Source organism: Lissotriton vulgaris, chromosome 10 (genome assembly GCF_964263255.1).
Source record: "Lissotriton vulgaris chromosome 10, aLisVul1.2, whole genome shotgun sequence".
Lineage (NCBI taxonomy): Eukaryota > Metazoa > Chordata > Amphibia > Caudata > Salamandridae > Lissotriton > Lissotriton vulgaris.
Genome location: NC_141698.1, coordinates 711946295 through 711961820, shown reverse-complemented (window position 1 = coordinate 711961820; position 15526 = coordinate 711946295). Strand labels below are relative to the sequence as shown.

The 15526-nt window shown below is 50.3% G+C and overlaps 1 protein-coding gene across 2 annotated transcripts in view; it reads right to left on the bottom strand.

Annotated features, from left to right (window-relative positions):
- NRP1 (neuropilin 1) overlaps positions 1-15526 on the bottom strand; it is a 229333-nt gene that overhangs the window by 204576 nt on the left and 9231 nt on the right. For both annotated transcript variants that reach the window (XM_086941540.1, XM_086941541.1), the window contains exon 3: positions 8177-8351. In XM_086941540.1, the coding sequence (XP_086797666.1) occupies positions 8177-8351 (175 nt within the window). The remainder of the gene's footprint in view (positions 1-8176; positions 8352-15526) is intronic.

The following is a 15526-nucleotide window of genomic DNA, read 5'->3' as shown; positions in this document are numbered from 1 at the left end:
TGTCTCTTTGAGGCTACACTAGATCCCAGATTATAATTTCAGTTAACAAAGTACATAGAAATAAAGCTGTAGCTATGTTTTCATAGACACTGAGTAGATGGATGTCGTTGTGGTGTTCAGCGCTGTCTATTCACATAATGCCCATCCGTTCTTACATTCAACACTGGGTACAATGAGAAGTAATTAACCACCGCTGACATGACAACAATCCACTATTAACAACTAATGTTTGACAAATGAGGGGGTAATTGCTGGACATATGCTAGAAGTTGAGGTATTCCTGGTCGGGTCAAGAGTTCACTGGGGTAATATTTCATGGATACGTTTCAAACCACCTGTGGTGACACGGACCTTCACTACACACACCAGCGTGGAGCCCCTCACAGGAAGCTGCATTATTTGTGCCGCCAGCAGGGGGCTCACACTCATGGTAACATGCTATGTTTCCATAACTTCAGAGGGTACTTCCAGCACTGGCCTGCTTCGAAGCACTTCCGGGTCAAGAGTTATTGCACCCTGAGATCAAAGCTTACCAGCTGGTGTGATATTTGGTTTTAAACCCCAAGCATTCCTCAGCACAATCTCTCATTCTGCTGCCCAATCCAGAAGGCAAATTATTCTAATATACTAGCAATATTTTAATCTTTAGGCGACTTCTACTTTGAGGGTGTGACATTCACTTTTTCATTTCATACAACCACTTGTTAAATAAAAGATGGTCCGAAAGCAATACACGATGAGCGCAGTTGAAGAGTCGGGGCCCAGAATAAGAAAAAAAAACCAAGACAGATAAAGCCCAAAGCTCGCAATCAAAAAAATAAAATGAGACTGATGAACCAAAGTACTGCCAACGCTGATGTAATATTCTGAAAATTATTGTAATCTGGTAGTGAGTCAGCGTATATTTAACCTTCGCCCTCACTATTTACCGCCAGATGATGATGCAGAAATGAATGTGTCTGTTGACAGACGTGTCTGTTTACGACTGTGAGAAGCAGCGCATTTCAGTACAATTTCTTCTTTTTTCCTGCAGGCCACGACTAGACGTTGTTTTTTATTATTTGCGGTGAAAGACATTGGGCCCGCTTCACAAGGTTTTCCTGTGAGTTGTGTCTTTCTCATGACTTAGGTGTGAATGACTCCTGAATGTCCAAGCTTGAGTCACAAAGCGTTTTCTGTGGGAAGTCATGTCTTATTCAAGACTTAGTTGTAACTTGTTCTTGAGATTCTCAGAGTAAGACATTCTTACTCAGAGATCTGACTCAAAAAGATGTATTTGTCTCGTCCCTTGTGAGCGGGTTCAGATCTAACATGTTGACAAGTGTCGACTGTGGGTCAATGCAGCATGCAGAACCCATGGGGCAGGCTAGTGTGACATATGATAATGACCCCTGCGGTCTGATAATACTAAAACCTTAAACCTAAGGCAGGCTCCATGGTATTTAGCCATGAACTGGTATTTCTAGAATAATAGATAGAAAGTCTATTATAGTAAAAGAGTGGTTCATCTTTGGAAGTTGCAAACAGGCGTTGACTTTCCATCTCTTACTGGTCAGAAGACTACAATCTGACATGTTCTAAGCCTTGTTTCTGAAATTCTGTGAGCTTAGAGATGGCCAATATGGATCAAAGTGTATGAATATTATACCAGACAGGCAGATGGATCAGTTTGTGAGTGTGGTCTGCGGGTGAAGTCTCCAGAAGAGGCAGCCCTTTGTCCTCAATTTTACGCTTTATCTCTTAAAATATTCTGCTAGGTTTTTTTTGTTAGACTGCAAACTGATAATTATGATGTTAGTAGAAAGTTTATGGAAAAGCTGCCCAGTGAAGTTGGTCATTTTGTATGCCTAGAGTTGTATATAAATTGGATGTAAGGTTTATGTGTCTAACGTGGGCAGTTTGTATGGATGCGTTTATTTGCCTGCCAGTGTAAGGGCCAGATAAAATATGTTTGCCCAAAAATAAGGTGGCCTATTTTTATCTGCCTTTTGGCACACTTTACTGATGAACTATCTCGAATTTTGCAAAATAATATTTGCTCGTGAAACTTGTAAAACAATACTTCGATTCATGACCAAAACCGATGGATTTTGCAGTCGCTGCCAACATGGCTCATGGGTGGGGTGGGGGGGGGGGGGGGCGGCGTGGGGTTGCGCGGGGTGAGGGGGCGAGTGGTCATGAGGGAGGGGGGTCACACGGGGAGGGGAGTTTAAATTTTAAAAAAAATGTAAGTACCTTTCCCTGGTTCTGCGCCTTCACTGCTGGGTCTGCTCCTCCTTTCATGCCTCCGCAGGAACAGGAAGCAGGCAGCCTCCCTCCCCTAAGCTAATCACAACGCTGCAAAGGTAGTGTTGTGATTGGTTGGGGCGACAACCACACAGGCATCTATGGGGAGGCAGTATCTCCATGCATGCAGCCTACATGGATAAAAGGGAGAGAGCGCATGACTGGTTTGGTCGGCCCCAGAGGGCTGACCAAACAGTCAGGGCCCGCAACATTGGGCAAGCCACTCTTCCCCTGCCCTGGGGCAGACCTGCCCACCCCCAACCAAACCCGTAGAAACATAAAATGGTATTGTGAGAAAGCAGTGGGGCGATGCTCCTCCGCCGACATGGAGGAGCTGCCCCAGGAATTTTGGCAAAACAAAAACCTATCAATAATTTAAGCCGATCCACGATTTGGAAATCAGAATGTGGCAAACAATTTGTATGATACAAGGAGAGACAAATATGTGACTTTGCAGACTTCTGGCTATGAATCAAATAAACCCACTCAGAAAAATGGCCCGTGGGCAAGGCGTTCCTACTTTTTTTCTAAAATGGAGAGGGGGGGTCAGGCGGCCCCCATCCCTGTGTCAACATTGCCCTGGGGACCGCATGCCCCGGGGCATGGCCACCTCGTTGGGGACCACAGGGGAGCCTGAAGGCCCCTGCGGTACCTGCCAGCTCACTGCATCCTGCGTGAGCCGGCATTGCTTTTGGACAGAGGAATGTGCTAACAGGCAGCTCTCTCTGCTCTGCTTTGTGGAAGCTAGAGCATTTGTAATGCTTCCGCTTCCACGAAGCGGAGCAGTGTTTGCTATGGCTTAGCGGGAGCCATAGCAAACTGTAATGTCCCAGGGGTGGGCACCCCGAGATATTGCTGGCGCCAGCCCTAGTGGATGGTGGTCCCCAGGGCCATGTAGGACTACTGGAGGTTGGCTGCGTGCCCCCCTCCTTTGTGAAGTAAGCACCAGGGAGGCGGTGGTCCCTGGGGCCGGAAGGCCGCAAAGGACCCCCTTAATTAGTGAATGTGAGCCCCGGTTAGGTGGCAATCCCTGGGGATGTGTGGGAGGGCAGAGACCCCCACACATTTTTATTTGATATAGCCCCAGGGAGATGGCGGTCCCTGGGACTGCGTGGGGGGTTGGAGCCCCCCCTCACCCATTATTATTTAATATAGCCCCGGGGTGGTGGCGGTCCCCGGGGCTGCAGGAGAACCACATGCCCCTCCACATTTCTTTTGTCTTCAGCCCTGGGGAGGTGGGGATCCGTGGAGCAGCGGGGGACTCATGTGGGCCCCCATCATTATTTTCATAATGCCCCTGGGCCCTGGCACACAGAGGGCCTAAATTAAACAAAGCACAGAAGTCTGCGCTTTGTTTTTTTCCCCATTTTCTGTGGGAATTGCAAATCGAACGCGACTCCGGCAGATTTTTAATTTTTTTAACAAAGAAGGCTTTCATGTCCCTGGGGATCCCAGTGGGACCCTCTCAAGAGGCTTTGGGTGTCCCGTTTTCTTTTTTTAAATAATTTTTTCTTATGACTCGGTTGACTTGGCTCAACCGAGTTATAAGATGGCTGCCAACACTTCCTGGTTTGAAGTGTTGGCAGCCAATCAGATCTCAGGCAGGAGATCGGGGAGGGGTCGTGGATCCACCGCAACCTCACTTGAATATCTGAAAAATCTTTAAATTTCTTAGCAACCACTGAATGTATCTACACCATTTAACAAAAATGTCACTTTCTGGACCAAGAGCTACCTTTCTGCCAAATTTAGTGTAATTCCGTTGAGCAGTTCAGGCTGTAGCCATGTGTTAAGTTTCCTATGGAAATTGACTTTGAGAAAAGAGTTTTGGGACCCCCCCTTTTTCTAGGCCCCCGCTTGATGGATCACTTCCAAATTTTCAAGACAGCAACTGAAGTGGCTGGCATATTAGGTTTGAAAATTTCGGGACAGTCTGTCTAAGAACGCTAAAGTTATCTGCAAATGAAAAAACACTTTTTTCTATGGAAACTAGGTCCTAACTATATATATATATATATGTGTGTGTGTGTATATATATATATATATATATATATATATATATATATATATATATATATATATATATATATATATATATATATATATATCACACCTTTACAAGCCTGTGCAAAAAAGAAAAAAACGGAACAAGCCAGATGGTGAACTGAGACTACAGGCTTTACACACTTACTTATGCCAACTACCCCTACTTGGATATAGGGCTCTCCACCCATCTCTGTCCTGGGCTTTCTTTCAACTTGACTCCCAGTGTATCCCATCTCTTTGCAATCAGCCTCAAGGCCTCGATGCCAGGTTTATTTCCTTTTCCCTTGAATGTTCCAGGTCAGGGCTTGCCTGGTGGTTTTTGAAGTGAGCTTGCAGAGGGTGTGACCTCTCAAGCCCCCAAGTCTTTTCAGGATTTCTTCATGAGCAGGGAGTTGGAAAGTCTGCTGCCATAGGTCGGTATTGCTGATGTTGTTTGTCCAGCGGATTTGGGGGATTTTCCTCAGACAGGTGCTGATGGAGTTTTGGACTTTGTTGGCGGAGGTCACTGTTTGCAGTAAGCACAGCAACCCAAGCACAGCAACCCTCAGAGCGACACACATGAGAAATTGGAAGACAACAGGTCTTGACAACAGACTGTACTTTGGTCCTACGTTTATGTATGGGCTGTCCTGGTTTTTGCTTCTCTACATCTGGTCACCCGACCCGAGGGGGCCACTGAACCATAATTATTGCTGTATTTCAGAGTTAAAACAGTAGCAAAGGCCATTTCCTTCCTTGCACTATAAGCCCAAGACACACTGACTTCACTACGTGTGACAGTTGTCCGTGGAAACTGGCTTTGCACCATTTGAGGCTATACACGTCCACTTCCTCTTACGTCACCTCGCCTTCCAGATGTTTCTTTCTCCATGTTTAGTTCCTCTCTTTCTGCCTGTGTGATATTTTGTTTATTAAAGACGTGGTAAAGCTCTACTTTAAAGCAGGCTCGCTGGAAGGAGCCGGGGCTGCTCGTGGCTTTGTAAGGGGTCTTCAGTGGGCCGGGGCCTGCAAACCCCAGCGTAGGATGCTGTTGACACTGCCGCCCCGTTCATTCCCGGTATCTCAGTTTCCTGCATTCCTAATCATTTCACCGAGTGGGTGAGGCTTCCCAGGCCCCTGCCTCCTCCCCAGGGGCCCCAGCCATCGTTCCCAGCCCTTGTCAGCCTTTGGATGGCGCTCGTTTCTTTCAGCGGCCCGCCCTATCTGTTTTCTTGGCCCCTCGTCCCTTCCTCGGCGCTGGTTTCTGCACACACTCTCGTAACCCGACCGAGTCCGTCTTTCTCACAGCCACTTTGAGCGGGTGATTCATTCCGCCGTCTTGTAAACTGGAGTTAATTCAAAGCAGTTTTGAAAGTTGTGTTTAACAGGCCCCTGACGGTCACTGCGGGCTGTATTTATTTATTTTTAAAAATATGTGGCCTTAAGGGCAGGCTGTCTGGCACTCCCAGGGAAGGGGGGCCAGGCAAGCCTGGGATCTGTTGTGTGTTGCGAGTATATTTTGAATATATGAAGACAGCAGTCTCAGTCTCAGAGATACATAGCAGAGCATAGCACATGCGTTAACTTAAAAAAGAGATACATTATGATTTAGGGGGAGGATTTAGTAAAGGAGGCGGTACATTCCGCGGAAATGGTGCCAATATGTATTCGACGAGGGCGCACAATGTGCAGATGTTATAAATTCATGTGAGTCTGTGTCAGTGAAGAAACCTTCTTCATTTGGGTGCGGGGCCCCTTAAGGAACTGAAAACTCACTTAATTCTCTTCCTCTCTGTCTCAAACACGCATACACACACTCACGGTGCGCACTTCTGTGTGTGCTGCCTGTCTGTGTGTACTTGGGTGTGTGGTTTGTTAGAGTGTGGCTGTGCGCCTAAGTTTGTATATCCTGATGTGTCTGTGTGTGCCTGTGTCCATGTGTGTCTTTCTGATCCCATACATGTCTCAGCTTGTTCCCTTTATCCTGAACTGCATCAGAGCATGTTTGTGGGGGTTGTGATGTCACTGGCTGTTCCTGCTACATTGGACTCTCCAGCTGGCTAGCCAGGGTGCAATGGGCGCTGATGCAGGCGACGGTCATCCCCCCTCCATCCGGGGCACACAGCCACAATTGGAGTCCAAATGTGCGTTGGTCCCGGTGCCACAGCACCTGCTGCACTATAATAGCTGAGCCCCTCGACGGTCCACGCATCCGATACCTTTCTCTGCCTTTGAGTGATTGCAAACGCCGTTGTGCGTCTGCCTCGGTAACCGGCCCCAACCATCAGAAAAAGATGACCCTGGAAACAATAAGGCGCTACCATCTCCGGGGTTATTCTTCTCCTGGATACGAAGCGTCAATGGACTCAACTTGCAGGGAAGATTGATATTCGGAGACAGCCTCCCCTGAGAAGACAGCCCATTATTCCTGCGCGCAGTAAAACACGAGGAGGAAATGTTTACACTGAGGGGGCGCTAGCTCCCCCGCCCCTACCGCTCACGCACGTCGACGAGATGAAACACACCGAGCCGCTCAAAAGGAGGAAAGTAATATTCCAAAGCATAACTTAAACGGGAAGCTACAGTCACGATATTGGATTATGCAAAACAAAGAAGAGTGAGGGAGCGACAGGCAGCCCAGTCCTGTCAGAAGAAATGAAGCGCGTGTCCCCGGGATGGAGGCCGCGTTATTATACAGGCAGCTGGGGACTGCCAGCACCATAATGAAATCAGGCCCCATCAGACACCCGAGCTGATCGATAAGCAAAGAACCGGCGCGTCCCCGCAGGGGGAGGGCAACCTGCCATAGAAAAGTGGCGGCAGCAAGTGACGTCAAGACGTTCACGTTTGCCATCACAGACACAAGTTCGGACGCGTTTCCGTCGCCACTGCTGTCTAAGGCCACATGACTCCAGATGTGGAACATGCACACACCTCTGTAGAATCTTAAGTAGTAAGCAAAACGCCAAGTGACCTAATGCCAGGCTGGAAATGGTCTCTCTGGACCAAGGAATGGTTATGAAAGGCAAGCAAAAGTGGAGAACAGTGGTCCCTTCGTTTCCCTGTGCCTCGGTGCAACTGCACCTGCTGCACCAGTTAGATGTGAGCCTGCGAGAAAGGCTGAATGAGACGAGCACCCACAAATCGAAATTTACTTTGCTAAGGCCTACTCCCCCAGGCCCAGGTGTCTACGTATTACGATCTCCGTGTCTTTTCTTCATGTATACAATCTCTGGAACTGACTGCTCAATCAATGCTAACTAGAGAGCCTATCGATATTATGTGATAAAAAAAACGTATTTTAAGGCAGTGCCGGTCAACTTGAAAATACACAAAACTCACCAGCATGTAGACAGTGCAAATTATATCAAAAAACAAAACTTTATGCGAACGAATTGAGAACAACGACCTGATTGTGCTTCAGTTCGCGTGCATATTACTTCAAACACCCGCGGTTGTAAGACACAAATGGTGCTTTAATGTGCTTAGATCTGTAGGGGTGCGTTACGCGCACAATCGTTCATTCATTCATTGGTCTCATTTTTCAATCCTAATACTACATTACCATCACCTTAAACTCAATTTCTCCTGAACAAACCCGATGTTTGGTGAATGCAGCCCCAAGCGGGGAAGCACGGGGGAAGATATGAGGTAAATAATGCGCGCGTGGGTGTTTGTCAGCAGCACGCTTTATCTGTCATGGAGAAGGGCACGGACACGTGGTCACATCTGCCTTGAACTCTCAAACGCTATCTGCGCTGCAGATCGAGCCGCGCGCTGCCTCCGGGCACAGCGCGCGGCAGGCCCGTGCCGCCTTCCATCCACTAGATGTCGCTGCCGGCTCTCGCTGGCGCGCAACACTTACTTGCACTCTCGGTCCTCCAGGTCGAAGTGAGGGTTGAAGTTGATCATAATTTTCTCGTCCGGGTCGGGGGCCTGGATGAGCCATTCGCACTTCAGGCTCGGGTGGTAGGAGTGCGGGTAGTTGGGCGAAGTGAGGTATCCCGGGCTTGCGATTTTGATGTTTTTCCCGCATTTATCTGAAAAGTGTTGAAAAATACAATAAGGCAAGCATTTTGATAACGAATGATTGCATTTCATTAAGGGCTACACGATCCCCTGCCATATCAACGTCAAACATTCCTGGCTTTTCAACTAACTGAGCGTTGTCTTGTGGGATTTGTAGTTCAATTTCTCAATGCATGCCTACATCTACATAAATTGCAACACTTAAAAGTTCTCGTGGCTGAAATGCCAGGATTGTGTAACTGTTTTTGGAACCACATTGGACCTTTGGTAGTTATCAGTCCAAGTCACTTTGAATGTGTCCTAAATTGTTTACGTTTACATACATTCATTGCTTATACATGCCTTCACCAAGTAAACTGTATTTCATTCCAACCCCCTCCCCTCCACCAGTAGAAAGTTAGCAGCAATGTACCGTAGGAGACAGTGACTCTATCACAATATTTGTTGTTACTGTATTATGCATGCAGAGTGGGTTCTAAAAGAGTGAAAGTTAATCAGCTGAGATAATGCTGATTACAAAGCCCCTACACGCCACCAAAGGGCATCAGACGCGCCCGGGGAGCTCCTCAAAGGGACCTCGTCATTCCAAAGCGTAATCTCGTTAAGAGATACGTATTAAAAGGATAGAGGCCGAGAAAGTCTGCCTAACTGGCTGTGAAGTGTTTAGATAGCACCGGACAGCGGCCCCAGAGCGCGTCTGCTGTGCTATCCGTGCTTATCAGTCCGCCCATCTGACCTCTCCAGCGGGGCCTGCGGCACCCCAGATCTGGAGGGAGCCAGGCACAGGAAAGTGGGTGCAGTCGGGCCGGTAGAAGGGAGTGGGCTTCGCTGCCCCTTCAGAGGAGGCCTGCCCGCGCATGTCGAGCCTATCAAAGCAATGGCGCAGGAAGATAAACACGTCTGCTCCTAATTGGAGGCTCCTCGAGAGGCTGCAGGCCGGCTGAGGACAAACACGGGGAATGCAGCGCCTTATCTGGAGGCAGCCCGGGGAGTGATAAGGCGCTTGAAACAATGGGAGTATGGGACCGCGCTCTCCGAAAATGGATGGGGTTAAAAAATAACTTGAGAGCTGACCCTGGTGCGAAATCTTAAGGGAAAAGTGTGTGAACCGACGGGAGCTGTGCGGAGCGCTTTTTTTTAATAAGGGCCACCCAGGCACATTTGCTGCACCACTCTCGGCATTTGGTGGCGGAAAACGGACCTTTGCTGGCACCGGTGATAGGCGGCCAGAGCACCAAGGCCGGATGTTGGGCGACATCACCCGACCCCCTTGGTAGGCGCAGGGACAGACTTGGGCCCCTCTAGGCCACTGGTGGCACAGCCATTTCCGGTCAGGGGGGCTGGGGCCATGGTTTCAAATTCAAAATGTATACCAGCAAGAAGAGCCCTGGAGGTCCCGGAGACTGGCCTGGTGGTCCTGCTTCTCCGGGGCACCACCGTTCCGGCCCACCGCAAGGGGGCGCCTGAAGCTGCTGTGCAGCAAACAGGTCGCCCCCAAGAGTAGTGTTTTTGTTCACACAGGAAATGCCACTGAGCTGCCTACGACACCCACGATTGGCTCTCCGAGGTATTTGTCATCTAATGGAGACAACAGTGAACCCGTGCCTCAGTGGGTCTAGCTTTCCCGCGGAGTAGCAGCCCGGGACACTAGACAGGTGAAAGGGCGTAACAGCACATGATGGGGCCCCTCGCAGAATGTAATGAGCGCCCCCCCCCCCCCCGAGTCTCCCATATCTCACTGCTATTCATTGGTCTTGGGCCTAATGGACCCCCTGAAGGGCTGCAACCCTCTCCCAAGGGGTCTGCGAGGGGCACTTCATATGGAAGGAGGGAGAGAGCAGGCCCTCAAGTGCAGCACACCGATCACGTTTCCAAAGACAGAGCAGTAAAGACATAGACGTTCATCTCACTCAGCCTGTTCAACTTCAGCAGCATGCGCTGCCCCCCCCCCTCCTCCCCCCAGGTACAACCCCCTGAATCTAGCGCCACCCACTGCTCTGTGCAGTCACTGCACGACCGTGCACACTGGAATTCAGCACTCCGGCCTCAGGCGCCGCTGGGAGCTGCTGCGCATTCAGCACCCTTCTCTGGCACCTTTGGGCGCAGTTGCTAAATCAGGGGAGTGGATGTGGCCCCATGGCCAGAGCGGCCAACTTTGGAGGTGGGGAACAAGGTTCGAGCCTCAGCATGGGCTCAGCATCCTGGGCAAATCCCTTAATCTCCCCATGTCTACCAAAAATGAATGCGTCCTTGCATAACGTAACTGGTGCTCATGTAAAGCGCTCCAATACCTTTGAGTCCAGTTCGCCCTATATAAACATGCAAAAAAAAAAAAACAATCAGCGCCCTGCCTTCCGGCACATGTGGGCCGTACCCCCTCGCCAGCCCCTCGGCCTCTGGCGCCCATGGGCGCTGCTGCCAGTCAGCGCAACTTTCTCTGATGCCTTTAGGTGCGGCTGCGCAGTCAGCATGGCTGATTCTGGGACTTGTGGGAACTCCTGCACAGTCCTTCTTCTTACTCTTGCATTCCCCTGCGAGTGGTTGCTATTTCCAGGTTGCTCTGTTTTTGTATAAGGGGCCATGATTGACAGGTCTGGTGTTTAGGCTGAAGGCATTGAGAGTTTCTCTCAGTGCCTGTCAGTGTGTCAAAATGCAGACTGCACAGAGCAACAGTCATGTATTCCAGTTTCAATTGTGATTCTGTACAAATGTGTGTAAAAGAGATACACAGTTGTCAAAATATTGACAAGGCAAAAGTAAAAGAAACTGCAGTGCTTAAGGGTGAGTGTGTTGTGTTTGGGGTGGTGAAGTGAAGGAGATGTGAGGAAGTGCAGCCTGGAGAGAGTGAACAGAGGGTTCTAAAGAGGGAAGAGGTGTAGGGTATACAGATGGAAGGCGTGAAGTGAAAAAGGGTGCACATGTCTAGCATAGAGTGAACATGAGTGACTCAGACCCTCCGCCCCTTCCACAGACACCAGTCAGGTTTCATTTAAAGTCTCACTATTTGAGAATCAAGCCACGCCCTTAATTACATAGGCCACTCCCTCTTTTAGAGACCCCTTACTTTTTTCATTCCACTTAAAGCCCCGATCCCTACTTCTGGAACATGTGGAATCTGCTAAACAATCAGCACATAGGTCTGTGGCACTGGAATGAGCTGCTGAATAATCAGCTCCCATGCCACTAGCACCTGTGGATGGTACACATCACCAGCACCAGCTACTCTGGCACCTGTGGTACTTATCATCATCACTGCATCTCGCAACTGTGGGTGATGGTCTGCTGTCAGTACATGTGAGAGCTTCTTCACAATCAGCATCCCTGGGTCTAGGACCTGCGGGAGCTGCTGCACAGAGTGGCATAACGTGAAATGGTGGAGTCAACCTCCAGATTGTACTGAGGGGGCCCCTGAGTATCCCATATCCCACTGACGTTCATTTGCCTCGGGATGAATGTGTCAAGCCCGCCCTGGTGTCAACTCGTTGTGCCCCACTGCCAGGAATAAGACTCAAAGAATTTCCGTGGTATTACCGTTCCTGTGGTTGCAGAAATTCATTGAGGCAAGAACGGTATACTCGGCAGGTCAAGGCAGCGCTGTGCCGCTTTAGCGCAAGGTTAGCGTTCTAGCCTTTCACAATTCGAGCGGCCATTTTGTGCGCTCCATTCCAGAGTACTGCGCACTTCAACCGTCATACTGAAGCGAGCGGCAGCATTCCGGAGAGTCTCCTCAGATTCTCATTCTGGCTGCCGTTCTTTTGGACTTTGTCATTCCGAAGAAGATTCGATTTTGTCAGCTCCTCACAGCCTGTTTCGGGTCATTCCGGAGTCGCAGCTTTTGTCCTGCTTTGACCCTCCGCCTCAGCAGTTGTGAGGTAAGCCGCTACGGACAGCTCCTAGCGGATGATCCTTCAGTTTTGGTTTCCTCGACCAAGTACGTCAAACATATATTGCTCATTGGAATAAAGACTTTGTGGAACTGGTTGCTGAGTCAGTTCTCGTCAGTAGTCATACCAGTTCAGTTCCTTCAGGTTCTCCGTCAGCGACCAGCACTTGAACTCTTCCTGTGAGCGTACCTTTGAACTCTGGTGCTAGAGTCACATGAGACTTTGTTTGTTCGATTCACTAGAGCGTTCAACTAATCACCTCAGAGACTTTGAGAATTGTTCTTGCGGACCTCCAGTTGGGATTCCTCATATCCATCAGGTGTATCCACTTCATCCTAGAACTGTATCCAGTCGGAGAAGTGTTTAGGGGTTATAATATATGCGCATATAGGTTATACCCTTATCCACACACACACCAAGTAATGTCCTGGCATTTGCAGAGTAAGACGTCATTCTCCATTGTCATCTGAGTCAACCAAGGAGAGCAGCTCAATCCACACTCTTATCAGGTACAGCTTGAAACAATGATATCGTAGAAGAGTAAAGTTGCTGGAACTGTGTATTGTGAATGGTGAATTCCACTCCTTGAAGGGACGTATTAATTTGTGGTTACTTTTGCAGGTGTCCTCAACTCAACCAAACCTAGACGACACCAGGGTGTGGCAGCCTCTCTTGTTTGTTATCCACTTCCCCTTTCCCTTTCGTTCCTGGGCTCAGAGGAATCTGGGTGCAGGGGCTATTGAGAGTTGGGAACTTATCTTCTGAAGACCCTCGCTTGATCGCCCCCACAGACCATAGGAGTGCAGGTTAGTCCTCTTGACAGAATGGATGGGGTCCCCTGAAAAGGTGGAGGGCCCATGTGCGACTGGGGCTGCAGAGGGTCGGCGTTACACCCCTGACTACACAATCAGCGCCCGAGCCTCAGGCACCTAAGAGTGCTATTCCACCCTCGACACCACTGCCTCAGGCATGCTTGAGAGCTGCTGCATAATCAGCATCCATCCCTCTTGCACCAGTGGGTGCTTTTGCACAACCAGCATCCCTGTCTCTGGCACCTGGGTATGGTACTCTAACATCAGCACCACAGCCTCAGGCACACGTGAGAGCTGCTGCATAATCAGCATCCAAGCCTCTGGCACCAGTGGGAGCTTCTGCACAATCAGCATCCCTGTCTCTGGCACCTGGGGATGGTACTCTACCATCAGCACCACAGCCTCAGGCACACGTCAGAGCTGCTGCATAATCAGCATCCGTGCCTCTGGCACCAGTGGGAGCTTCTGCAAAATCAGCATCCCTGTCTCTGGCACCTGGGGATGGTACTCTACCATCAGCACCACAGCCTCAGGCACACATGAGAGCTGCTGCATAATCAGCATCTGTGCCTCTGGCACCAGTGAGAGCTGCTGCATAATCAGCATCCCTGCCTCTGGCACCTGGGAATGGTATTCTACCATCAACACCACAGCCTCAGGCACACGTGAGAGCTGCTGCATAATCAGCATCCATGCCTCTGGCACCAGTGGGAGCTTCTGCACAATCAGCATCCCTGTCTCTGGCACCTGGGGATGGTGCTCTACCATCAGCACCACAGCCTCAGGCACACGTGAGAGCTGCTGCATAATCAGCATCCAAGCCTCTGGCACCAGTGGGAGCTTCTGCACAATCAGCATCCCTGTCTCTGGCACCTGGGGATGGTACTCTACCATCAGCACCACAGCCACAGGCACACGTGAGAGCTGCTGCATAATCAGCATCCGTGCCTCTGGCACCAGTGGGAGCTTCTGCACAATCAGCATCCCTGCCTCTGGCACCTGGGGATGGTACTCTACCATCAGCACCACAGCCTCAGGCACACGTGAGAGCTGCTGCATAATCAGCATCCATGCCTCTGGCACCAATGGGAGCTTCTGCACAATCAACATCCCTGCCTCTGGCACCTGGGGATGGTACTCTACCATCAGCACCACAGCCTCAGGCACACGTGAGAGCTGCTGCATAATCATCATCCATGCCTCTGGCACCAGTGGGAGCTTCTGCACAATCAGCATCCCTGCCTCTGGCACCTGGGGATGGTACTCTACCATCAGCACCACAGCCTCAGGCACACGTGAGAGCTGCTGCATAATCAGCATCCATGCCTCTGGCACCAATGGGAGCTTCTGCACAATCAACATCCCTGCCTCTGGCACCTGGGGATGGTACTCTACCATCAGCACCACAGCCTCAGGCACACGTGAGAGCTGCTGCATAATCAGCATCCAAGCCTCTGGCACCAGTGGGAGCTTCTGCACAATCAGCATCCCTGTCTCTGGCACCTGGGGATGGTACTCTACCATCAGCACCACAGCCACAGGCACACGTGAGAGATGCTGCATAATCAGCATCCAAGCCTCTGGCACCAGTGGGAGCTTCTGCACAATCAGCATCCCTGTCTCTGGCACCTGGGGATGGTACTCTACCATCAGCACCACAGCCACAGGCACACGTGAGAGATGCTGCATAATCAGCATCCAAGCCTCTGGCACCAGTGGGAGCTTCTGCACAATCAGCATCCCTGTCTCTGGCATCTGGGGATGGTATTCTACCATTAGCACCACAGCCTCAGGCACACGTGAGAGCTGCTGCATAATCAGCATCCAAGCCTCTGCACCAGTGGGAGCTTCTGCACAATCATCATCCCTGTCTATGGCACCTGGGGATGGTACTCTACCATCAGCACCACAGCCTCAGGCACACGTGAGAGCTGCTGCTTAATCAGCATCCATGCCTCTGGCACCAGTGGGTGCTTTTGCACAATCAGCATCCCTGTCTCTGGCACCTGGGGATGGTACTCTACCATCAGCAGCACAGCCTCAGGCACACGTCAGAGCTGCTGCATAATCAGCATCCATGCCTCTGGCACCTGGGGATGGTACTCTACCATCAGCACCACAGCCTCAGGCACACGTCAGAGCTGCTGCATAATCAGCATCCATGCCTCTGGCACCAGTGGGAGCTTCTGCACAATCAGCATCCCTGTCTCTGGCACCTGGGAATGGTACTCTACCATCAGCACCACAGCCTCATGCACACGTGAGAGCTGCTGCATAATCAGCATCCATGCCTCTGGCACCAGTGGGAGCTTCTGCACAATCAGCATCCCTGTCTCTGGCACCTGGGGATGGTACTCTACCATCAGCACCACAGCCTCAGGCATACGTGAGGGCTGCTGCATAATCAGCATCCAAGCCTCTGGCACCAGTGGGAGCTTCTGCACAATCAGCATCCCTGTCTCTAGCACTTGGGGATGGTACTCCACCATC